Here is a 25796-nt window from a genome sequence, read left to right as displayed (position 1 = left end):
TCACTGGTGGTGTCTAGTTAGTTAAAATTTGGCATTTTATCTGAATGTGTGTGTGTCTTTGTGTGTGTGTAACTATATTGAGTACTATGGGTCAGGCACGATGCCATGTACTTTATATGCCTTGTTGTACATAAGAATTAGAGTAGATTTGCCATCATGTTCACATTTAACTTTAATACTTGGAAAGAGAAAGGATAGAAAGAGAATAATTAAAGAGCTTAGATAATTCTGCTGTACATTTGTGTGTGTGTGTGTGTGTGTGTGTGTGTGTGTGTTTCTGAGATAGGGTTTCACTCCATTGCCCAGGCTTGAGTCCAGTGGTACAATTTTGGCTCATTGCAACCTCCATCTCCTGGACTCAAGCAATCCTCCTACCTCAGCCTCCAAGTAGCTGGGACTACAGGCATGTGCCACCATGCCAGGTGGTGTACAGACGGGGTTTCACCATGTTGCTCAGGCTGGTCTTGAACTCCTGAACTCAAGCCATCCACCTGCCTTGGCCTCCCAAAGTGCTGGGATTGCAGGCGTGAGCCACCATGCCTGGCTTGTTGGTGTGTGTTAAAATGACTATCTTACAGTAACGTAAGATGTAATTTTAAGTGTTGTTTATTTTGATTTGTGTTGTTGTAAAGGAGAAGCAAATTCTCATCGGTTATTTAGTCTGATTTAGTAAAAACATCAATACAAGTTGTTCTCATATGACACAGCACAATGGAATTAAATATATATTATATGTGTTAATACTTGTGGGTATTTTTAGACAATTACATTGGAAAATTAGATTTTAATGAAAAAAATTTATTTTATTTTTATCTGAGTTTATGCCATAGTTCTCTCTCTTCCCCAGTGTTTTCAGTTATTGCCCAGTAAGTGTGCAGAAAGTGGAAGTTGAATTTTATAACAAAAAAACCATGTTTCTTCTTATCAGCATATATTTCCCAAGGAGTTTCTGTGGCCACTCTCCAAAGCCTTCAGTGCTCTGTGTGTAGTGTTAAGCAGCAGCACAAAATTGTAGCAGTTGAACTCAATGGATACAAAGAGATAACTCTTCCAAATAGTGCTAGTTAATTATAAATGGAGTAATCAGTGGATTTCAATTTGTTTTTTTGCATTCCAGTTGTGATTCTTAAAAGAATCAGGGAGTAGGCTTTTTAAATATTTTAATCCAGTGTATTTTCATATTTTATTTTAAAATTAAAAAAACTACCATGTTGGTTAAAACACCCTGGCCTTCCTTTGTCAGTTCCCAGAACCATGCATATTTAGTGTTAAAGGACTTAAATATTGGATAAGATATATTGACTTTAAAATGAAGCATGATTTAAGCACTTGTGCAATTCTTGATTTCCATAGAACAAAGTTGGAAAGCCTGGGTTGGCTGATTTTTTTCCCCACTTTGAATAATTATCTTTTAGCTTATTGATCTTACCTTTTAGGGAATGATAGCAGTGTTATGCTATAGGGATAGACCAAGGTTTAAATGTCTCAGGGTCATCTCTTGGGATCTAAGAAAGAAAGCAAATTAAACACTTAATATACCATAACACTATTTATTTCAACAGGGGCATTACATCAAGTCTTTGGGTTTAAACAAATTTTTGGATGAGAGGAGGCTGGATGTTCCTGGCTCCTGGGGCATGGGACTGTGTCATTCCTTTCAACTGACAACTGTGAAAAGAAGGTGGGTTTGTGTTGCCCTCTCTGTTATATCTAATGTTGCTAAATAAGAGGGCACTTTAGTTTTTTTTTTTTTTTTGGAGACGGAGACTTGCTCTGTCACCCAGGCTGGAGCGCAGTGGCGCGATCTCAGCTCACTGCAACCTCCTCTTCCCAGGTTCAAGTGATTCTCGTGCCTCAGTCTCCTGAGTAGCTGGGATTACAGTTGTGTGCCTCCACGCCTGGCTCATTTTTGTATTTAGTAGATACAGGGTTTCACCATGTTGGCCAGGTTGGTCTGGAACTCCTGGCCTCAAGTGATCCAGCTGCCTTGGCTTCCCACAGTGCTGAGATTACAGGCATGAGCCACTGTTCCTGGCTTAGTAAGAGGGCACTTCGGTGAGTTACCTATCTTCTTTGCTTCCCAGATATGAATCCCAAGGAGAATTACACATCCCATGAATTCATTTGGGAGTAGGGATGTGGCTAGGCTGGGAGGTGTGTACACTGGAGCCCACACACCTGGACTTCTTTACAGTGATATGATAACAGGCCTGTGTGCACCTTTAGTCAAATGGTTTGTGTGATATTGTGTTCTTGCTGGTCAAACCCAAGCCTCTTTTCACTCTCTTGGGCTACAAGCTCCAAGAATTATTCATCCTTTCTCGTGATCCTCAATGCCTGTCTCCTCTTTGGGGAATTCTTCCCCTTAGGTTCAAGCCCAAAGCAGAACACACATCTCTCCTTTCCCCTGTTACGTTTTTGTTTGAAGGGTTGGCTTTTAGTTACAAATGTGTTAAAAAGCAAAGCAAGCTTTTCCCCGATGATGGAAAGCTATGAAGTTTCCAAAAGGCTTTCTCCCTCCTCCTGATATGTATTTATTTCACAAAAATACAAAAAGAAGTCAAATAATTCACCCATCTTCTGCCATTCAGGACATTTTCCTAAATTCTATTCTTACTTTTTGCCCTCTGTATTGAAATGTAAACAAAGGGTTTACCTTCCCAAAGGGCCTTCCCTATTCTCTTTTTTTTTTTTTTAATTATACTTTAGGTTTTAGGGTACATGTGCACAATGTGCAGGTTTGTTACATATGTATCCATGTGCCATGTTGATTTCCTGCACCCATTAACTCGTCATTTAGCATTAGGTATATCTCCTAATGCTGTCCCTCCCCCCTCCCCCAATCCCACAACAGTCCCCGGAGTGTGATGTTCCCCTTCCTGTGTCCATGAGTTCTTATTGTTCAATTCCCACCTATGAGTGAGAACATGCAGCGTTTGGTTTTTTGTCCTTGCAATAGTTTACTGAGAATGATGTTTTCCAGTTTCATCCATGTCCCTACAAAGGACATGAACTCATCATTTTTTATGGCTGCATAGTATTCCATGGTGTATATGTGCCACATTTTCTTAATCCAGTCTATCGTTGTTGGACTACAATGAACTCAAACAAATTTACAAGAAAAAAACAAACAACCCCATCAAAAAGTGGGCAAAGGACATGAACAGACACTTCTCGAAAGAAGACATTTATGCAGCCAAAAAACACGTGAAGAAATGCTCATCATCACTGGCCATCAGAGAAATGCAAATCAAAACCACAGTGAGATACCATCTCACACCAGTTAGAATGGCCATCATTAAAAAATCAGGAAACAACAGGTGCTGGAGAGGATGTGGAGAAATAGGAACACTTTTACACTGTTGGTGGGACTGTAAACTAGTTCAACCATTGTGGAAGTCAGTATGGCGATTCCTCAGGGATCTAGAACTAGAAATACCATTTGACCCAGCCATCCCATTACTGGGTATATACCCAAAGGACTATAAATCATGCTGCTATAAAGACACATGCAGATGTATGTTTATTGCGGCACTATTCACAATAGCAAAGAGTTGGAACCAACCCAAATGTCCAACAACGATAGACTGGATTAAGAAAATGTGGCACCTATTCTCTTCTTAGCTGTTCCTGTGGGAGCTGCTTGGCCCTCTTCTTTAGAATGAGGCTGTTCTGCAAGGTCTGGGCTGAACACAGGGCAAAATTCCTCAGTTTAGCTGTGGCAGATTTGGGTCTACTCTTCTGCTAAAGTTATGGAATTTTTAGTCTCTGTCTCTCTCTCTTTTTTTTTTTTAAAGACAGGGTCCTGCTCTATCACCCAGGCTGGAGTGCAGTGGCACAATCAAGCTCACTGCAGCCTCAAACTCCTGGGCTCAGGCGATCCTCCAACCTTAGCCTCCTGAGTAGCTGGGACTATAGGCATGTGCTACCATGCGTGGCTAATTTTTTTGGGTTTTGGTAGAGACACAAATATACATTCAATAACAGTATCAGAGACTCTCTCTTCAGGAGTAAGAGTGGCTACTCTGTGAAATGTCATCAAGCCTTGCAGGGAAATGATTCAGTTCCTGCATCCTGGGACAAATGTATTCAATGTGGAACCAGTTTCACAGCCAATAAAACCTCTTCCAAGACAGCATGAGAGGCCAGAAGAATGTGGTTAAGAATGAGTACATGCCTGTCTGAGCGTGTGCGTGCATGTGTGTCTGTATGTGTACGTGCATGCATGTATGCGTGTGTGTCTCATGGGAACAGGTCAATAGGTTGAGCATTCTGAGGAAGACACTGTGGGAGACTCTATTCTCAGTCTGTCCTGAGCCGTGCAGTCTGCTCTGTGTTCCATCTCAAGGAATCCAGGTGACCGAAGCATGTCCGTGCTGGTCTAAGGCCCTGCCAATTATCTGTAGCTGAAATTATAGCTGAACAGGCTAGAGATTTCATGTTTTCACATGTTGTGGTATATGAGCCCCAAGAAATAGAATACAGTCTTGTAGGGCTGGTAGATGTCTCCCCCAGCTCATAGAAATCCAGGGCTGTGTATAGAGTACGGGGTTGAGCAGGCTTCATCTTGAACGGCTAGCGTTTGGGAGTGAACTGCCTGAGAGGAGTGGGTAAACCAGGCTGCTGGCAGCATGCAAAATGTTCACGTGCCTCTCCTCCTTCAGCAGGGAGGAAGGGCTCCAGATACTGAACTAAACAGGTGGCGCTTTTAATGCTGCCAGTTCTCACTGAGTCTGGGCATCTAGAAATGCAAAAGAAGCAAGGAGGGAAAATGAGACGTGGGGATGTGAGAGACGCAGTGCTGTAAAGGGAGGGGAGTCCGTGGATGGAGACTGTATTAGGGTTTGTGGCGTAGGAAGAAGGTGAAGGCCATTAGAAACTAGCCATTGGTCAATCTCATAGAATAGCAGATTCTATGAAGGACAGGCATGGCCATCTGGAATTGAGGACTGATCTAAGAATGAAGGGCTTTTCCCCACTAGGGTACGATAAGATCATGCGTCAGCCTAACGCAGGACATGAGCCATTTGTTATGATTGCAAGGATTTCTTATGAGTCAGCGTGTTCCAGGCTGCCCCTTCAGAAGTGGGGTAAGCTGAAACCTGCTTATAAACCTGTTTCCAAGCTGAGGTGTCTGATTTTAACTTTCAGGAGATGGAAACTGAGGCGGTTAATTGGCTCTACATGGCCTCCCACTACGGCAACCCACATAGACCACATTTGGTGATTACTCAATAAATACGTTTTGCTGCTGGTGATATTAAGATAACATGATTTTTTAAAAAAGTCTGCCTATTCCACATTCTCCAAGTCAGTATTTTTCTAATTTTTAAGGATATGGAACCCTTCATGTCTCTGAATCCTAAAGATTTTTTTTTTAAATGAAATCACTGTTTCTAAGGAGAAGTCCTCATTTGAAAGTGTTAAATATGTATATCTTTAAAGGAAGTTTACTTTTTTTCCCCTTGCGGAATTTAAGATGACTGTACAAAACACATTTTCCAGGAAATACATATTTTTCTTTCTCCCATCACCGAAAAGGAAATTACATAGAGATGATGTTTCTGGCCACGCCTAGTTGAGCCGGACTGCCCTGCTGGGCTCAGAGGAGAAACCATCACCGGCAACACTGTCCTCACCAGAAATTAACCACCTGAGAAAGAGCCATGCAAAAATGGCAGCCAGCATTAGGTTGTGATTAAGGTTAAACAAACCCAAACATGTTAAAAAAAAAAAAAAAACCTTTTGACATAGTAAATGCTCATTCATACAGTATGATTTTTTTGGTAATAAACATGCCTTAGGCTTCTTACCAATGCCTGCCTTTTTTTTGAAGCTAATTTACCCATGAAAATGAGGCTGCTAGTTAGAAGAGTTGTTGTTTATTCTGGCCTCAGCAGGTCAACTTGATTTAATGTGGAAACACTTTTCAAGCCTGTTGGGAGAGGCATATTTTGAAGCAGGTCATTAACAGTTTATGGGTTTTCGGTGATGACCTTAACGCTAATATTTACAGAATGACTCATATTTACACAGTATTTTTACATGCATTATTTTATTTAGTTCCGAGGGAAAAGTACTGTTTTACCATCATTTCTGTTTAAGAAATAGATCTAGTCAGGCTGTTATTTACCTTATGGCTATAAGGAGGTTATTAAAAGAGGAGGTCTTGAACTTTTCAATACTCATGCTCTAGTACACAGACATTCTCACTCCCTGAACTTCTTATTCATTAGAACAAATTGTGTTTTGACAAGGGCATTCAAAGGCCCAATACAAAGACTGTTAATATTTATGTTTCTTATTCTTTTTTTTTTTTTTTTTTTCGAGACGGAGTCTTGCTCTGTCCCCCAGGCTGGAGTGCAGTGGCGCGATCTCGGCTCACTGCAAGCTCCGCCTCCCGGGGTTCACGCCATTCTCCTGCCTCAGCCTCCCGAGTAGCTGGGACTACAGGCGCCCGCCAACACGCCCGGCTAATTTTTTGTATTTTTTTTTTAGTAGAGACGGGGTTTCACCCTGTTAGCCAGGATGGTCTCGATCTCCTGACCTCGTGATCCGCCCGCCTCGGCCTCCCAAAGTGCTGGGATTACAGGCTTGAGCCACCGCGCCCGGCCTTCTTATTCTTTCTCTCTTTCTATATATACATTTGCATAGTACAGCATTGCGTACCAGTGTGAATCATTATATATTTCAATTAAAAACCATGTTGTAATTTGATCAAATGTATTAAAAATGTAAATTCTGGCTGGCACGGTGGTTCATGCCTGTAATCTCAGCACTTTGGAAAGCCGAGGCAGGTGGATCACGAAGTCAAGAGTTTGAGACGTGACCAACATGGTGAAACCCTGTCTCTACTAAAAATACAAAGATTAGCTGGGCATGGTGGCGTGCACCTGTGATCCCAGCTACTCAGGAGGCTGACGCAGGAGAATCGCTTGAATCCTGGAGGCGGAGGTTGCAGTGAGCCGAGATTGCACCACTGCACTCCAGCCTGGGCAACAGAGAGAGACTCTGTCTCAAAAAAAAAAAAGAGTAAATTCTGATGTGGGTCAGATTTGTTCCAAGATGCTTTAGAAATTGGTCTGTGTGAGCAGCCAGTCTATAAGAACTTCAGGAGGCCTGCTGTGGCTTCTAAGGGGATGAATGAATTATAGTCACTAAAGATCTAAAGAAGTAGGTCTGAAGTGTGATAAAGTGTATGATAAAGACTAGGAAAATTGCTGATTGGAAGAAGGACTATCCAGGTTTCACTCGTTGTTGTGAAAATAAATGGTGTGGCCACAAATTCTATTTTATCTCTCAGCCACGGAGAACAACAATTGTAAGATTTTTCTGCCAGAGAGGCAAATCAGACACTTTTCTACCAGAGGGCAAATCAGACACGGAAGGGCCACTTTTGAGGGCTGCTTAGTCCCAAGCGGCTTTGATTCTTCTGAAGCTGCCACAGGGCCTTTGCATGAGCTGTTCTTGGCCTGGACTGTATCGTTGCCAGCTTTATACTTGGTCTCTTGCTTCATTCAGGCTTTGGCTCAAATGTGAACACTCTCAGAGGGAACTTCCCCAAGGAACTATAATCAAATAATCTCTCCATCACATTCTAGCTCCCTTCTCTTCAATTTTCCTTCACAGTATTCAATACTGCTTGCAATTATATTGTGCGTTTGTTTACTCGCTTACTGTCTGGCTTCCCCCACAGAATGTAAGCTCTATGCTGGCAGAGATTGCCTTGCTCACCACTATTTTTTTAGTTCCCCAGCAGTGCCTGGCACATGAAAGGTGCTCAATAAATATGTTAGATGAATGAACAATTGCATGATGAGTAACCGAAGTGGGATCCCATCTATGACCCCTCTGACTTCAAGAAAACAGCGAGGCTAAGTCAGAAAGGTTATATTCTGTGGGATGTATTAGTATACCCCAGGGTCAGCCAAGCACTTATAATTCACAGTCACTGTCTTCCTTCCCTGTTAGACTATAAATGCCTTGAGAGCAGGGACCTTATATTTCTGGGACCTCAAACTATGCAGAAAGGAAGGGATCAAATGAATTTGTTGAATTTGATTAAAGCTGAGTAGGAGTTAACAAGTTGAACAGAAGAAGATGGTTCCAAGGAGAAGGAAGAGCATGGCAGAGGCCCTAAAGCAGGAGTGAGTATCTCTGTCCTTAACATGAGGAATGACAGAAGAAGGCAAGTGTGGCTGGGTGAGGTCATGGGTGGCTGGAGAGGTGGGTGAGGTTGGCCATGCTGGACTCTGAAGGTTTGTAGGCTCAGGAAGGCAAGTTAAGAAGTTTTCTGTCTCCTATGAGCAAAGGGAAGTTTTTTGCCAATGTGTGTGCTGGTGTGGCGTGGTCTGCTTTGCCACACCACAAGCTTCTGGCTGCAGGGGATGTAGGGAGATCAGCCAGGAGGCAGCTTTGATCTAGGATGGAGAGATGGTAGGTAGCTTCGGGGTCACCAGAAACTAAACTCCACCAAGGTGGCGGTCTCTGTTTCATTCACTACTGTAGCCCCAGAATTGTTCTGCAGAACAATACCTGGCACACATTAGATGCTTAACATCTGTTTGTGGGATGAATGAATAATACAGTGGTTAAGGATGGAGAAAATGGACTGGGTGAAGAAATTGTTGGGGGTGAAAATGAACAGGACATGGTGAAGGACTAACTACTGAGTATGAGGGAGAGAAATGCCAGGATGGCTCCTGGGTTTCTTGTTTATGTTGCTATATGGATAGAGGAGTATTGCCATTTCCTGCAACAGGTAATAGTAGAATAATCTAAATTTTGTGTGTTTCTTGGCCTCTGTTAAACCAAGACTCAGGACTTTCTCCTCTCTGCACTCCTTGGGAGGTCCCGATCAAGGCTGGCCTCTAACCAGCCCCTTCTCTCTGTTGGTGAACAGTTGAGGAGACAGGGTCTGGAGGCTTGAACAAATTAACTGAAGTCTTCTCAAGTATTTGGAGAGGGCTTTCTTTTCACTGTTTCAAATACATGTGAGGTCAGTGCAATGGTTAGGAATATTGTAGGTCATGATAAGTATGAAGGATAAATGATTATGGCCAGGCATGGTGGCTCATGCCTGTAATCCCAGCACTGTGGAAGGCTGAGGTGGGCGGATCATCTGAGGCCAGGAGTTTGAGGCCAGCCTGGCCAACGTGGTGAAGCCCCATCTCTACTAAAAATACCAAAATTAGCTGGGCATGGTGGTACACACCTGTAATCCTAGCTACTCTGGAGGCTGAGGCAGGAGAATCACTTGAACCTGGGAGGTAGAGGGTGCAGTGAGCTGAGATTGCAACACTGCACTCCAGCCTGGGCAACAGAGCAAGACCCTGTCTCCAAAAGAAAAAGAAAAGCATAAATGATCATTCTCCATATGGTCTAAGTAGCCTTAATAACAAGGGACTTATTATTGAAAAGTTAAACATTCTGTCCTTCCCTCACCCCTCAAATTTATTCCAGTAGCTACAGACAAAGATTAAGAGTTGTAGGATAAACGAGTTTGGCCAGGTATTTTCTTTTTGTGTTTAAGCAAGTATTTTTTGAGTGATGCTTCATGGGATGCTTTTCCCATGAAATTCCCAATCCAGATTTTTCTGTGACTGAGGCTCAGCAGAGTCATTCCCAATTATACTGTTCAAATCTTTTCAAAGACTTATGTCAGGGATATCCTGATTTTATTAAATGAGTTTACAAATAAGATATATCGTACATATATGTAAATTAAAGCATGGTTAAAAGTGTACACACGGCCGGGCGCAGTGGCTCACGCTTGTAATCCCAGCACTTTGGGAGGCCGAGGCGGGTGGATCACGAGGTCAGGAGATCGAGACCACGGTGAAACCCCGTCTCTACTAAAAATACAAAAAAATTAGCCGGGCGTGGTGGCGGGCGCCTGTAGTCCCAGCTACTCGGAGAGGCTGAGGCAGGAGAATGGCGTGAACCCAGGAGGCGGAGCTTGCAGTGAGCCGAGATTGCACCACTGCACTCCAGCCTGGGCAACAGAGCGAGACTCCGTCTCCAAAAAAAAAAAAAAAAAGTGTACACACACACACACACACACACACACTCACACTCCAAAACATGGTTATAGTTAGTTCTGGTTGGTGGGATTATGGCTGATTTTAACTTCACCTTATACTTTTCAGCATTTTCTGATTTTTCCATAATGGGCATGTGTTACTTTTACAAAGACAAAATGCAATGTATGTTATTAAAAGGAGGTCTAAAATAGCAAACATAGGTTATAACATGAAGTGATATTTATAAACCATGTATCTACAAGTATTTTAGAAAATGCTAGATTATTCTAACATTGAGCATTTGATTGATGGGCACAAATTAGTAGATGATTTATATCTGCAAAGATACGTTAGTTTTATCAAGGAACCATCAGACTTGAGAGAAAATATGGTTTCATCATATGGACCAGGTAGCTAAGAAGCTAAGTCCCAAATGGTAAATGAAATCAAAGTGTTTCACTTCTTACCATTGTATGTGACATAGCTACTTTGCCAGACAACTGGACTATTCAAAACAGCCTGAAATCTTAGACATGAAGGAATTCACTTTCTAGGAGCCAGGCCATTGGAAGACTGAAAACATTAACCTCAGGCAAGAAAGGAAGATTAGAAGTATATTTTTGTTTGCTGTGTTTTTAGTTTTCTTAATCTTCCCCATTCCAGAAAAGGGTATTTATTATTGCAAAATGTGAATGAGAACATTTTTTAAAGGTCAGAAGTGCTTATGCTTTTGGGGTATGACATGACACCATTCCACAGTGACCATGTCACTAGCAGAGTCAGGAACGGGCAGATGACTGATCTTTAGGCCAAGATCCGCACAGAGGAGTTCCTGGAGTGGGTAGAGGTTGCTGGTTTCCCAGCCCTGCCCATCTGAGGAGGGCATCTGGCCAGAGGCAGGTAATTGTAATCATTGCTGTAGACAATGGAATGAGATGAGGGTCAGATCCATAGACTGGGAGAAGACGTGGAGGGAAATTACAGGGTGACTGGTATTATTGGAGTATAAGAAATATTGTTGAGTTAGATTCGAAGATGGAAATAGGAAGAGGTTATGTAAGGGAAGGAAATTAATAATTATGACACTTCCTTTTAAGCAATATTTCTATAAGATCTTTTCACTCTATGGTTGGCTATAGAGGTCAGTTAAGTATTTGGGCTTCTTTTAATATAGATTTGAAAATAGAAATTTCCTTTTAAGAAGTAGAGAATCAACTCTTTTCTCTCTGAGAGGCCATATATTATAGTGAAGCCAGGCAGCCTGGGTTTGAATCTTAGCCCCCAAATGCTTAGCCTGGGTTTGAATCTTAGCCTCCAGAGTGTGTGATCTTGGGAAAGTTATTGCACCTATTTCCTCAATAGTAAAATGAAGACAATACCAGTAGTTACCTGACAGAGTTGCAGTAATGACTAATGTGCGTAAAATGTTCAGCGTGGTGCTCAGTCAGGTAATGCTACCTGGTATTACTTAAATTAGGGTGCTTAGGACATTGGCAAAGGCGAGGCTCAATGACCTCTGGAAAGTTGCTTATCTGTAACCTTCAGCAGGTGGGATTTGCCATGTGTGTATCCACATGGATAACCCCCTAGTCCTCCCTCTCCCGGGCTGGGAGGCATTGGTATGAAACAGAATGAAGGAGAAAGGCAGTAGCTCGCAATGGGATCACCCTACTTCTAAATGACAGGCAGTCTGTGTATACTCTCTGTGTAGGGAACACAGAAAGTGACGTTATCAAATATGGCTATATGACACGTGGATTTCTGTGTGTGTGTGTTTGTTTTTGTTGAAGGGCAGGATGGAGTTGGTAGGATAGAGGGAGGGAATACTTAACCACTGTTTGGAGAAATCAGTCAGTTGCTTTCCATTTAGCTATTAGTTTTTGCAGCATTACATATATATATACTCTTTTTATTTTTATTTTTATTTTTTTGAGATGGAGTCTCACTCTTCGTCAGGCTGGAGTGCAGTGGCATGATCTTGGCTCACTGCAACCTCTGCCTCCTGGGTTCAAGAGATTCTCCTGCCTCAGCCTCCTGAGTAGCTGGGACTACAGGCGCGTGCCACCACGCCTGGCTAATTTTTTGCATTTTTAGTAGAGAGGGGGTTTCACCGAGTTAGCCAGATGGTCTCGATCTCCTGACCTCGTGATCTGCCCACCTCGGCCTCCCAAAGTGCTGGGATTACTTGCGTGAGCCACCGCACCTGGCTGCAGCATGATATTAATAAATTATCCTACATCAGGGTTGCTAAGATGATGAAATTAACGCTTGGGAAATACTTTTTTAAAAGTTAAAATTACTACATGTATACAAGGTGTATTTGTGTGATTTGCTTTTTTCATTTCATAATTTGATTAGCTAGACACAGATTAGGTTATACATTTACCCAAGAGGTCTAAGAAGCAGGAAATAGACAAATCATCTTTTAGGAAAATAAACAATTCCCTACCATTTCTGTGAATTGATCTGCACAGGCCATTCGAACCCGTTCTGGCATTGCTGGTCTCTGCACCGTGAAGTCCTCAGCTATGTCTCTTTCTCTTCGCACTGTGGCCACAGCGTCAGCAATGGCAAAGAACACAGATGACCCCAGGAACATCCCAGACTCCCCAAGGCCCTGTAAGAAGGCACATTGGTTTAAGAAACTTCTATACTATACTACAAGTTTCTAGAGGGTAGGGGCCAGGTCTTGTTCACCATTGTATCCCCAACCCCTGCACAGTGTTTTGTACACAAAATCTTCTCAATAAATGTTTGTTGGCTGACCTACTGACTGAATCAGAAGCTTGAGTAGTCTTAAAAATCCCAGCATAGGCTGGGCTTGGTGGCTCATGCCTGTAATCCTAGCACTTTGGGAGGCTGAGGTTGATGGATCATGAGGTCAAGAGATCAAGACCATCCTGCCCAACATGGCGAAACCCCGTCTCTACTAAAAATACAAAAATTAGCTGGGCCTGGTGGCGCGTGCCTGTAGTCCTAGCTATTTGAGAGGCCGAGGCAGAAGAATTGCTTGAACCTGGAAGTCGGAAGTTGCAGTGAGCCGAGACCATGCCATTGCACTCCAGTTGGGCGACAGAGCAAGATTACATCTCAAACAAAAACAAAAACAAAAAGAAAACATAGAAAAAGAAAAAAGTCCCAGCATAATCTGAGTTTCCCAGATCTTGAATCCCGTTGGGGTTAAATTTTGTTCCCTAGGAAAGGTATGTATGTGTGTATGTGTGTGTGTATGAGTGTCTTTGTGTGGTAATGGGAAAGTACCCTATTTAGTAAAACACATTCAATGGATTGAACTAGCCAGCTTTATCAGCAGAGAGAAAAATGCCTTTTTTAACTCCAGGGTCAGGATAGGCAGGGTACTCTAGAAGAAAGAGTAGACTTTGATACCAGATGAAAGGTTGTAAACCCATCATCTGCAAGGAACAGGCAGGTATTGTCAATGAGTGATGCAGGCAGATGAAGGACAGTAAGGAGCAGTGGAAAGTAAGGTGAGGAAGAGCACCCCCATGTCCTATCTATAAGGGGAAGCTGTTCTTTGGTTGTAGTTAGTTGTTGCCTTTCCAAGAATGCAGCCAAAATTACCAGATCATCCATTTTCTCAAGAGAATTTAGATATCTGTATTTTAATGTAAAATTCCCTGACTTGTAAAAACACTGTGTAGGCCGAAGAAAAGTACATCTCAGGCTAGATTTAGCCAGTAGACCACCAATTTGCGACCCTTGAGTTAGTGAGACTGAGTCTGAATCCTGGCCCTTACTCCCCGTGTTTCTCTGGCTAAGTGAGATAATCTCCTCTGTTCCTTTGTTAGTGAAGTGTGGGCAGTGATGCCAACTTTATAGGGTGTTGTGAGGATCAGGAAACGCAAAAGCACCTAGTACAGCTCCCGGTACCTGGTAGCTCTCTGTTGTTTTTACATAGTACCCTCCATGTGGGACCTGCAAACCCATGATTTTCCTGAGTGTCGGCTTGTGAGTGGCTGTCTGCAACTACAAGGACTCAAGGGTCCTTTCTGCCCTGTGTTACTCTTGGTGGCTTAAAAGCTGCTCTCTGTGGGCTCTTAGCCCCCTTTTGCCTTTTCCCCTTAGAGTGATTTCCAGTCCAATGAGAATCCAAAGGCCCTATTGATTGTCCTTCCTTTCAGGTTTGCCCTGACCTCATCACCATAGGTCTAGAGGAATTTCCTGGCGTTCCTGGGCTGACAGGGGGATCCAGTTTGGACATGATGAAATTTCTACAGATGTAGTTGGATACTTTTTTTTTTTGGAGGATGGGTACTAGCAAGACATCTCCCAAAAGATCTTATTTATTGATTACCCAGTCTGGTCTTGAATTCCTGGGCTCAAGCAATCCCCTGCTTCAGCCTCCTAAGTAGCTGGAGCTATAGGTGTGCAGCACCATGGCCAGGAAAGATTTTAAAGTCTTAAGAGGAGTCAAGAAACTTTAACAATACATCTCAAACCTAGATGAAGTTTTTACTCTGAGGGTGTTTTTCACGTTATCTGCATAGAGCAAGGCAAACAAATAATGATCTTTATTTTAATTTGCAGTTTCATTACTTTAGCAATTATTAAGGGTTGATGTCTTTGCTTTCTGATGCTATTAACATTTTGAGCCAGATAATTCTCTGTAGTGGGGTTGGGGGCTGCCTTGTACAAAATCACCTTCCCGACTCCCCCCACCCCCAATTGAGAACCACTGTTCTAGATGCATTTCTGGGTATGGTGAGGACCCTGAGCCCCTCAGAGGTGAGTGATTTGCCTAAGACCACAGGGAGGGGATAGGGCTGTGGCAGGAACCCAGGTCTTCTGCGACCTCAGTCCAGGGTTCTGTCCATGCTGCCACTGCTAGGATTTCAGTCGCATTGTGCCTCCAATCCTGTTTAATATTGTAGTCTTCAGGGTCTTAAGTAAAAGTGTTATTCTATTAAGAAGTCAAAGCTTTTTGGTGAGTTCTAGAGTTTCCAGTGAAAGAGGAAATTATTAAAATCCTTGGCCCACGTTTGCAATGGGTGATTCATCTCCAAATTCTAGCAGTCTATAGTGAATTGTTCTTGATAACAGTTAACAATGACTTGCTATTTTGTCCACCTGCTTTCATTTGCCGTGTGCTACCCGATCCATGACACCGTGCAGTGGTAGGTTTGGGTGCTTACCTTAGATGAATAGATGGTTAGTGGGGTTTGTGACGAGGGCAGCAAGGAGACATTGAACTTCTGTGGGACATCAGTGATGGTTGGAATTTTGTACTCACCTGGGCTCTGAGAGTACAGGACACCTTCTGGGTAATATTTCATTTCTTCAGTGGTATAAAGCCCCATTCCTTGAATAAAGGAAACTTCAATCTGGAGGGGGACAATTTCAAGCTTTGTGACATTGTGTCATTTTTAGAAGGCCTTTACCTATCCTGAAATGACTCCCAGGAAGGGGCATCCGCCCAGGTGGGCCAGCACCTACCTGCCCAATATCAATGGCTGGATTTAGGCTGCAACATGCATCCATGATGATGTGCGTTCTGATTTTCTGCCCAAAACAAAAATTACCTCGCCAAAAAACTTGAATTAAAAGTATCATTTTCAGGTATACTCAAACGGTCTCCAGTTTTTCCAGAACTCCTGCTGGCTAATTAACACTGCATTGAACCCTGTCAACATTAGAGCTGCTAAGATGCCTGCTGAACTCTTCAAATTGAGTGCCAGGACTGTCCATGACCCTGGAAGATCTTGTACATTCATGGTTTTGACTCCTCTTAAGTGACTCCAAAGTCCATGACATGCTAGTGTGTCTGAGTGAGTCACTTGGTAAATAATTGTTGTGCCTCGTTGTTCATCTGATTCTCAATCTGAATCTGTTGTTGGAATATAATTTATGAGCTCATGTAGTCCTCATGATAATCTGTGGCAGGTGGTACTATTGCCATTTTACTGTGAAAATCCTAGAGCCATACTGGAATGTATGAGTTTGTGGATTTGCAAGATCTTGGAAGGTATTCATGGCAAATGTTGAGAGCACCTTTGATTTGCTAATCTACTTCCTTCTCTGAGAAGCATCACATGAATCTGGCCCTTGTTTTGGCACTGGGCATGGGCCTGCAGGTTATTAAGGAGCCACTAAAAGCCCCTAAGTGCCTGTGGCCTATCTCCGGAGTGTCTCAGGGCTTCCCTTCTGCCTCCATTTCCCGGTGCTTGTTCTGACAAGATCATCGTTCTCTGAGCTCAGTACCTGGGCTCCTACTTTCTATCTAGCCCTTTGGACTTGGCAATTCTCTTTTGACTCAAACCTTGGCCTCTTGGAAAACCTACTCTGGGCATTGGGACCAGCCTTCATCTATCCTCAACCTGGATAGGGAGGGAGATTGGACACACCTCAGAGTGGGCCTTCAGTTTACTTTTACCTTGAAACCTGGTGTGTTTTGCACTGTAAGTGCTGGGCAGTGGAAAGAGATGGCTGTGCACTAACACTGAGTTGATGGATGATTTAGTTCACCAACCACAAATGGCCAGCCGCAACAGGCCTGTCACTAAATTTCTCTGATTTCTCTTTAGTTAAAAGAAGTTTTGCCTCTTTAAGAAGTAAACTATTTTAAGGGATCAAAGTGATACTGAAATTATTGAACCTTAAACTGTAAATGTAAACTGAAAGGCACAGAAAAGACCAAATTTTGACTTTTCTAGCATTATAAATTCTGGAAGATCCTCATAAGTTTCATATCTTTAGGGATTTATACCAAGGCCCTTGGGTAAAATTGCATCCTTTATAATGCAAGTTGTTAATTTTGGGTTAAGTATGATTCCCTGTCTCCAATGGGTGGCTTCTTGGCTGTTCAATTAAATAGAAATTATAACAATTATTTTAATACCTCTCTTCCCCCAAAATCTGTTTCAGTCCTACTTTTTGGATAATTGACTTTGGAGAAACAGCACATTGCTATGTGCTTTCAAAATGTTTGCTCAAGACTATTTACTAAGTTAGTTATTCCTTCAGATTAGAAAATGTGTCTTTATAAATAGAAGCTTTTTTTTGGGAGAAATCTTGGAAACTGATTTTGTTGTCTAAATGAAATAAAAAATTTAATACATTTTAGACTGTCATCAGCAATTCATTTTTGACTACTAGATTGTCTTTTTAAGTGGAAATTCAGGATAAGGCTAGATCTCTGGACCCTCCCATGGAATTGAAAGAATCTTGTTCTTGTTATAAGAGAATTACATAATGGAATTGGGCTATTTACTATACAACACACTTTTGTTGTTGTTTTGATTTGCCAAGAGGAAAGTTAGACTTGACTTACCTTGTGAGCACCTGTCAGGCAGTCAATTTCAACCTCAGAACAGGCAGCTCCATAGACATAGTAAGGAAATGGGTCCCCCGACCCCTTCTCCCAGTCCATGAAGGCCTCGTAGCCCCTGAGGGAAGAAATAAAGCCTTTTAGCCTGAGTGGGGGAGAAACAATGTTGATTTATTTTAAAAGTTACCAAAGTTTTATGGTGGTGTTTCATTTTTTTTTCCCAGGGAGGGTACAAATACAGTCTCCCACTACCATAAATTATGCAGTTGAGTTTCCTACATTTGGAGAAGTCACAGGGGTCAGCATTTCTGGAGTAAAATAGGTAAGATAAGCCTCACTCTAGGAAAACCACCTTCGGAATCATGGTATCTCCCCTGCCAGTTAAGTATAGCATTTCATTTGATTTATGTTCATTTCAATTGCCTTTTAAACTCACTTAAAGAGGACATTCCTTGTGCCACAGTTAGGATGTCAAAAAGAGGGAGGAGCCAACAGATTGTTTGGGACCAGACCTCACAGTGTGCCTGTATCTTGACCACAAAGGATTTGAGCTTTAGCCTGCCTGCCCACAGAGAACCTCAGATGAATTTTATCAGTGGTCCCTCTGGGACCACTGTTCCCAAAGGGACCCCATGGATGGTGCTAACCAAACTCACAGGGAGCTGATGGTAATTAAGGGTTGGTAAAAAATGACTGGTAATTCAATGCATTAATTTATAATAGAAGCTGTATTCAGATAGAGGGCTGGTTTGCTCTCTTCTTGGGTAACTGAACTTAGGAATTTAGAACTCATTATGTACAAGGCTCTAGGCTGGACTGTTATCTCCTTATTTCCTCATTCCTCATGAGGATTTGCTTTACTGTTCTCTGTGTGTGTGTGTGTGTGTGTGTCTATTGTTTGGTGATTTGTTTCATTAGACTGTAAAATTAATGTCACATGCTTTTTGAATTTGACAATGACTGGTGATTATCATCCACCCATTCTCCCTTGTCTAGTAAGGAGCTTCCAAATAGACAGGTTTTATGGTAAAGGGAGGGAGATTTGTTAAATTGAGATGCAAGTCATTTCTAATGATAATATATTTTTACTACTCACAATAAAGAATAGTAAACAATGATTAGATATTGTAAATAATGATTAAATAAATAGTAAATAATGATTATAATGATTAGTTGTCATAAGTCAAGCATCTAATTTTTTTTTCCCCAGTAAGGGTGTTTTATTGTTTAATTTTTTTTTTGGACATAACTGAAAGGCCTATGTGAAATCATAGAATTTTGGGCCTAGAAGGGACCTCAGTAATCACATAATAAAAATGTATTTTACAAATGAGGGATCTGCGGCCCAGAGTTGAGGCAGCATAGGTAGTCAAGAAAGTGATCATGTTCTCTGGACGCAGCACCAGCACTGTAGTGACGGCACAATCAACACGAAAGCCTCAGCATTTCCATTGTAATCACACTCATTCAAGCAAAGCTATCTTCGGTAGGGAATTTCCGTTGTAGAGAGCATGTCTGTCTTCAGGTAAAATCAAATTATTTTAATAGTGAAAAACACACCTCTGGGTGGAGATTTAAGATACTAATGAGACATGTGATGTATGAACATGCATGTACAGCTACACATGTGCACTCACAAGAGCACTCAGAACATGCTTACTAGTAACATCTCTTCCCACCTCTTTATGAATAATCATGTAAGACCCCCATAAAGGGAGCATCCGCAATACCAGTTTTTGCTGTCTCACCTTACAGACAGCCTGCCCTGAATTCTCTCTCAGGGTGTACTGTCTACTCTGCACCTCATTTTCAAAATATTCTTTTTTTTTGCAATAAATTACTCTGTGCTGCACATCTTTTGCTGTGTGTCTCTTTTTGTTGTTGTTGTTGTTTTTTTTGCTTTGCTGTGTCTTTTGTTTAAATTCTTTTAAACTAAGAAGACAAGAACCAAAGTATCACAACAGCCATCAGCAGTGATTGAGTTACCTCGTATTTTCTCAGCTATGTCAAGATATTATTGTGATGTTTACCTGAAGTATCCAGTGGCTGAGAGACTGATTCTTTGTTCAAATGCAGCTTCTATCTGCAGAATGGGCATATTTAGTTAAAGCGAAACAAATATACCATCTACTAGGTGAAAACAGAAATGTCCAATCTAAAATTGACATCTCATAATTGTTGCTGGTGCTTTGCTACCAATAATAGAACTTATCATCATATTATTTTTCCTTAACTGGCACACTGACAATTTCCTTCTGATTGAGTTTAGAAGTCTGGGTTGAACAAACATAAAATAGAATCCTGCTGCACATCCATGAGATAGGGGCTCAGTGCACAAGGTATTTGGACTTCATTTCTAAATGTTAGAACTTTATAGTAAGCGTGTGTGTAAATGTGAAGTAATTGTTCTAATGAAAAAAGTCATAGGATATTGTAAAGTTGGATTAAGTTAGTCATCTCCTTTGAGCCATATTCAACAGCAAATAGGCCTTTTAGTTTTCCTCTTAACCTACCCAAAACATCATGCTCGCACGTGTGTGTGTGTATGTGTGTGTGGCTTAGGAAGGCTCATTCTTTTCCTCTTATTTCTTACTTAAGCAGAGTGCATTCTTCATACACTTCTATTTCTCCTTCCAGTGACTGCTGTTTCCTGTGTGCTTTCTCCATACACACCTGGTATACATCCTGGAGTAGCCTTCTCAACCTTTAGAGATCCTGCCTGTTTGCAGAAATCCACTCAACTGGGGAAGAAACAGGGGGCATGCTCTATCACTGTGACACTCAGAGGAACTGTCTCTGTGTGTGATAGCTGTGCACTGCTGTGGTGCTGTTTCAGTACTGGTTTACATTGTTTTCTCGTTTGTAGTAACAAAGGGAGTGGAACACTTACCCAGTCTTCCCATGTACCTTTCGGATGTTTCTTAATGATGGGCTCAAGGCGTTTCAGAAGGATCTGACAAGCATTCTTGAAGTAGTAAAGAATGGAATCCACATTAGAGAAGAGCCCAGTGGTTCTGGTGGTTATGATTTGTGTGAACAAATTTTCATTGATTAGGTCAGCAAGTGCTATGGAGTGCGTAATCCTGAAAAATCGGTAACACAACTCCTGCCCTTGATAACAGTATCAGTTACTGGAGGTTATTTTTTCCCCTTCTTGGCTCACTTCCTGTGAAAATATGGGTTCAGCTGAATTTCTACTCTCAGATCCTCTTTCTTAGAATATTCAGGTTCTTAACTTCTCTCTCTCTCTCTCTTTTTTGGTTTATTTTTTTGAGACAGGGTCTCACTCTGTCAACCAGGCTGAAGTGCAGTGGCACCATCTTGGCTCACTGCAACTTTGACATCTGGGCTCAAGCAATCCTCCCACCTCAGTCTCTTGAGTAACTGGGACTCCAGGCACTCACCACCAAGCCTGGTTGATTTTTGTCTTCTTTGTAGAGATGGAGTTTCACCATGTTGACCAGGCTGGTCTTGAACTCCTGAGCTCGAGCCATCTGCCCACTTCAGCCTCCCGAAGTGCTGGGATTACAGGCATGAGCCACTGTGCCTGGACCTTAGCATTTTTTTCCTACTTCTTTTGTATTTTTGTATCTTTTTTTTTCTTTCTTTTTTTTTTTTTTGAGATGGAGTCTTGATCTGTCACCAGGCTGGAGTGCAGTGGCACGATCTCGGCTCATTGCAACCTGGGTTCAAGCGATTCCCCTGTCTCAGCCTTCCAAGTAGCTGGGATTACAGGCACGCACCACCATGCCTGGCTAATTTTTTGTATTTTAGTAGAGACGAGGTTTCACCACGTTGGGCAGGATGGTCTCGATTTCCTGACCTCGTGATCTGCTTGCCTCGACCTCCCAAAGTGCTGGGATTACAGGCGTGAGCCACTGCACCCAGCCATTTCTTTTGTATTTTATGGCTATTAAAATAAATGGAATAAACATCCTATTTTCATTCAAATTTGTGCTTTCCAGTCTGTAACAATGACATGCCAGAATCCCCCTGTGTCTGATCTCTCCCTCCATCTGTTCATTCGACCACCATCAAACTACTACAATAAAGGCCTTGGCTTTGGGTATGAAATGAGAAAACAATTAAATTTACTTTATAATGGCCCAGATCCACAAATTTTTTGATCTTTAACAGAAACCTAAAACTTAATACTCTAGAAGATAGATTGACACTTATTTTGGGCTGACAACTCCCATACACTCTGAGCTGTTCCTCTCTTGTGTTTGACCCTACTCCAAATTAGATCTCATGCATTTGAGGTTTCTTACACATTTGTTCCGAGCAAAAAAGAGTCTTTGCTTTTTGAATCCTTAAGAGGTATCACCACAAAATTAGGACTGATTTCAAAGGGGTTCCTGTTGGTGGTATCATTGCAGCATTCTGGGAAAATATGGCTCACCACAATATCCCAGTGGAAAGGTGAACAGTTTGCAACAGAAACATGACAAATAGATATATTTCAAAAGTACATGCAATTGGATATTTGAATTAAGGAATATGAAGTCATGATTCTATTCTGAGACAGTGAAAATTTAGCACTTTTAAAAAATTCAGTTAAAAGAATAAGTACAAAGAAAAGCTGTTAAGTACTCGGTAGAATACCACTGAAGACAATGCTTCTATTGCATCCTGTCTCCTTGGCTGGGGTCTGCCTGCCTATCTGCCTGCAAGAACTTGTTTATGCTGGAGGAAACTTGCACAGCTCTGCATTACTTGGTAGCCAAATTTCTTCTTGCTGTGTCTCCTAGGAACAGAGACTAGGCCTGTTCACCAAAATCCATTCTCCCCTTCTTCCATAGCAGCTGGACATGTGGTTTCCCACTACACTACATTTCCCAACCTCCGTTGCAGTTAGACATAGCCCGAAACTGGTTCTGCTAATGGACTGTGAATGGAAGTGACTTGCATCACTTCCAGATCTGGCTCAGAGTCTTCCACACCGGCTCCTCCATGCTCATTGGAATGATGACACCCAGGGCGACTTGGCACACCACATGTTGAAGATGGTGGAGCCTCCATCAATTTGGGTGCTCGAATGACCAAACAATGCTCGGGACTGATATGTGTACAAGAAAGGGACTTTTACTGTGTTTGAGCCTTTACATTTTGGGTCTGTCATCTCAATCTAGCCTACTCCAAATACACTCTCCCAACATTTTAGTTACCCCAGACTATGTTTAGTGACACAGATGACTTCTCTGAAGTCAACTATTATACTGTATCTAGCCATAAAAACCAGAGATGTGGGAGAGGCACACCAAGGAGAGACAGGAAGACTCACCTGCGCAGCTCTGCCATTGACATCTGCACCGATAGACGCTGCCGTAGCAATTGTATTGGGCACAGTTGCTGTGCTCGTTTCACAGATGTGCATATAGGACATGGGTATTTTTAACTCATGGCTGGCCACCTATGAGAAACATAAATATTTTCAAGTCCAGCAAGGACTTCTATGAAGATTTGAATCATTATTTTTCTTAATAAAAATTATTTGTTATTACATCCATGGTACCCTTTTAAGACTAAAATAATGTATTTATAAGCATCAAAACTACTTTTTTTGTAAGGCCTCATGCTGATTTTTACAGTCTTTTCTTGGTAATATTCCACAGTGGTTCTTTTCAAATTGAGTCCATTTAGAATGTTAAGAATTTCCTTTTTTCTAAGTTTTAGATGTGTAGGAAGTAGGCCAAATTGAGATTTTCAGGCACTTATTTGGTTCAGTGGCAGGAAGAAAAAGAGGGATGGAGGGAGAGAGAGAGAGAGAGGAAGAGAGAGAGAGAGAGAGGGAAAGGGGAGACTGAGATGAGACTGACTCAGAATTTGGTCTGAAATCTTTCGATATCAGTATCAGATGAACTTGGAATGACCCTGAGGACCTTTTTCTTGCTCTTATCCTCCCCTGCTTTTTTCTATTTGTTCTCCCTTGCTTATATTCCTCCAGTATTTGCTGTTCATTTTTTCTGTTTTTTAAAAATAATTTTTAAAAGATTATTATTATCATTTTAGAGATGGGATCTCACTGTGTTGCCCAGGCTGATCTTGAACTCCTGGACTCAAGTGATCCTCCTGCTTCAGCCTCCCGAGTAGCTGGGACTACAGGTGCATGCCACTGCACCTGGCTTCTTTTCTGCTCTTTTCCTTCCAGTTTCTCTAGCAAACCCATGTGGAGATGAAGATATTTAATCAAGAAATGACAAGGAAAGAGATGAAAGAGAAGAAAGGGAAAGGAAAAAACATTATTTTGGTTTCTCTTGTCTTTTTGTGTTTGCAAAAAACATCTTCTCAGGATATCCTGCTCTCAAATGCTAATCTTCTGACTAATGTCATTCAATATGAAGTTTCTCCAGAAAGATGCAAAATGAAAAAAAGGGACGACTTTGTTGTTTCTTGGTGGTGAAAATCCAAAGGGAATTTGTTGGTTCAAATAACCTGGCAGGATAGATGGAGCTAGTGTGAAGTACATGTGTATCTAGGGGCTTTGTGGTCTCATCGGGGTCTCCTCTCAGCCTCTCACATTTGCTTTTCTTTCTATGATGGCCGGTTCCATCCATGGCACAGAATTGCCTGTGGCAGCCCCTGCCCTATAGAATAGTACCTAAACAGCCACAGGGGAAAGATGGCTCCTTTCTCCCAGCATCTACACATCAATCCCAGGAAAGGCTCTGAGTGGCCTTGCTTGAATCATGTGTCCTTTCCCAGAGTCAGTGGGATTCCGGAACCCTGACTGACCAGAGGCAGGTCTTGTGCCTATATCTGCAGCAGGTGTGGGAGTAAGGATGGGGATGGAGATGAAAGGTACCCAAATTGAGGAGTCTTTCAGAAACATATGGCATGTGAGAGGTACAGTACTTCAAATGAGCTAAGGGGCTGGATGATCAAAAGCTACAGATGTGCACTATAAAAATCTAATACATTTGTCACAAGGTTATTTAAAGAATTATTCTTGTTTTTCTCCTGAGATTATATTCTTACTAATTGGTGTGTATGTATGTGTGTTAAATATCTTGTAAAAATTGTAGGATGATGGCAGTTGATGAAATACTTGTCCTTACTTGTCAAAATAAAACATTAGCAACCTAATATTGTTGCCTAAAATGTAAACATTAAAACTACAAAAGCTAAGAAACTCCTGCTCCTGGTTGCCTGCTTGGAGTGCCCACCACAGGGCTCCATGGGTTTCTTAGTGGCGTTTTCACTAATGATCACCCCATCCATGAACCCTGGCCAAGCTCCAGGACTGTCTGCATACACGTGAGATTTCTGCCACCTCAGCCATTCTATTTGATATGTAAGAAGCCTTCCAACTAAATAGTCAAGATCTCAGTGTTTGAATACGGGGAGTCAACATTTACCCTAATAGATGAATCTTAACTTTCAACAATGTATATAGAGAATAACGGTTTAATTTTATTTATTTTACCTGTAGCATTTTGGTGTGAATACCTTGTCCCAGTTCACTGCCTCCATGTGTGACCAACACAGACGCATCTGTGTAGATATGAACCAGTGCAGCTGCCTAGTAAAAGAATCCGGGAGGCATAGCTCAGTGCAAGTTAGCATTTGGTGAGGTTCCATATAAAATACAAGGTAGTGAAACACCAGTCTTAGGGAGTGGAGGGGGTCAGAGAAGCAAACTTTCCTGGTGGGATGCTGAAGCTTAGTTCTGTTTTGTGCAAAAAGTCACCTGTAAAGAACATTCCTCCTGGTTTTCATAGGAGCCCCTTTGGATACCTCAGGAGTTGAGAGTGTTGGTTCCAATTGTTTGAAAGTCACTCTCATGCTTAAAATCACTGGCTGACCATTAAGCTAGTTATTTAAATGTTTTAGGTACTTGCACATAGTGTGTACCAAGTGTGCTCAGCTCCAGATACATAAAGATGAACAAGACATGGCTCTTCTTCAAGCTGCTCACAATGTGGTGGAAAGGCAGGCTGGAGATCAAGTCACTGTAGTGTAGGATGATCAGTGAGATAATGAGAGTGGCATAGGGGGCCCTGGGAGACCTGGGAGGACAGGTGCAACTCCTGTGCTGCTCAGGGATGACAAGTGACAACAGAACAGAATCACAGACCGAAGAAGGCTTTGCCATGGGCAAGGTGGGCAAACCCCCCACAGCCTGTAAGGGAAAGCTCGGCTCCTTATTCCACTAGGAGGCCCTGTGGGATCTGGTCTCTTGTACAGTCCCTGTCGCCCCCTGCCTTGCCTCTGAGTCTGGCCCCACTGCAGCTCCTTTCTGACCTGTGCTCCTTGCTTCTGTCCAATCTCTTGTCCTGGCCGGCTTCTCCTCCTGTTCCTTACCTGTCTGCTCAGCCTGCAGGGCCACGCCCTGCAGTCTATGTTCTGTTAAAACTTCCTCACTTGGCTGGACGTGGCGGCTCATGCCTGTACTCATCCCAGCACTTTGGGAGGCCCAGGAGGGCGGATCACGAGGTCAGGAGTTCGAGACCAGCCTGGCCAAGACGGTGAAACCCCATCTCTATTAA

The 25796-nt window shown here is 42.2% G+C and overlaps 1 protein-coding gene and 1 non-coding gene across 2 annotated transcripts in view; both read right to left on the bottom strand.

Moving 5' to 3' along the window:
- Nucleotides 1-1451: 1451 nt before the first annotated feature.
- Nucleotides 1452-25796, bottom strand: part of LOC100583419 (aldehyde oxidase 2-like) — a 77837-nt gene continuing 53492 nt past the window's right edge. The window contains 9 exon segments of the mRNA XM_030803569.1: nucleotides 1452-1505; nucleotides 12472-12639; nucleotides 15176-15364; nucleotides 15477-15542; nucleotides 17311-17425; nucleotides 19338-19390; nucleotides 20198-20272; nucleotides 22592-22720; nucleotides 24734-24829. Of these exon segments, the coding sequence (XP_030659429.1) occupies nucleotides 1452-1505; nucleotides 12472-12639; nucleotides 15176-15364; nucleotides 15477-15542; nucleotides 17311-17425; nucleotides 19338-19390; nucleotides 20198-20272; nucleotides 22592-22720; nucleotides 24734-24829 (945 nt within the window).
- Nucleotides 17530-17696, bottom strand: LOC115832635. The gene has a single exon (XR_004028156.1). It is a non-coding gene; the product is annotated as a U1 spliceosomal RNA (small nuclear RNA).

Source organism: Nomascus leucogenys, chromosome 22a (assembly GCF_006542625.1).
Source record: "Nomascus leucogenys isolate Asia chromosome 22a, Asia_NLE_v1, whole genome shotgun sequence".
NCBI lineage: Eukaryota > Metazoa > Chordata > Mammalia > Primates > Hylobatidae > Nomascus > Nomascus leucogenys.
This window is presented reverse-complemented; position numbering and strand designations above follow the sequence as displayed.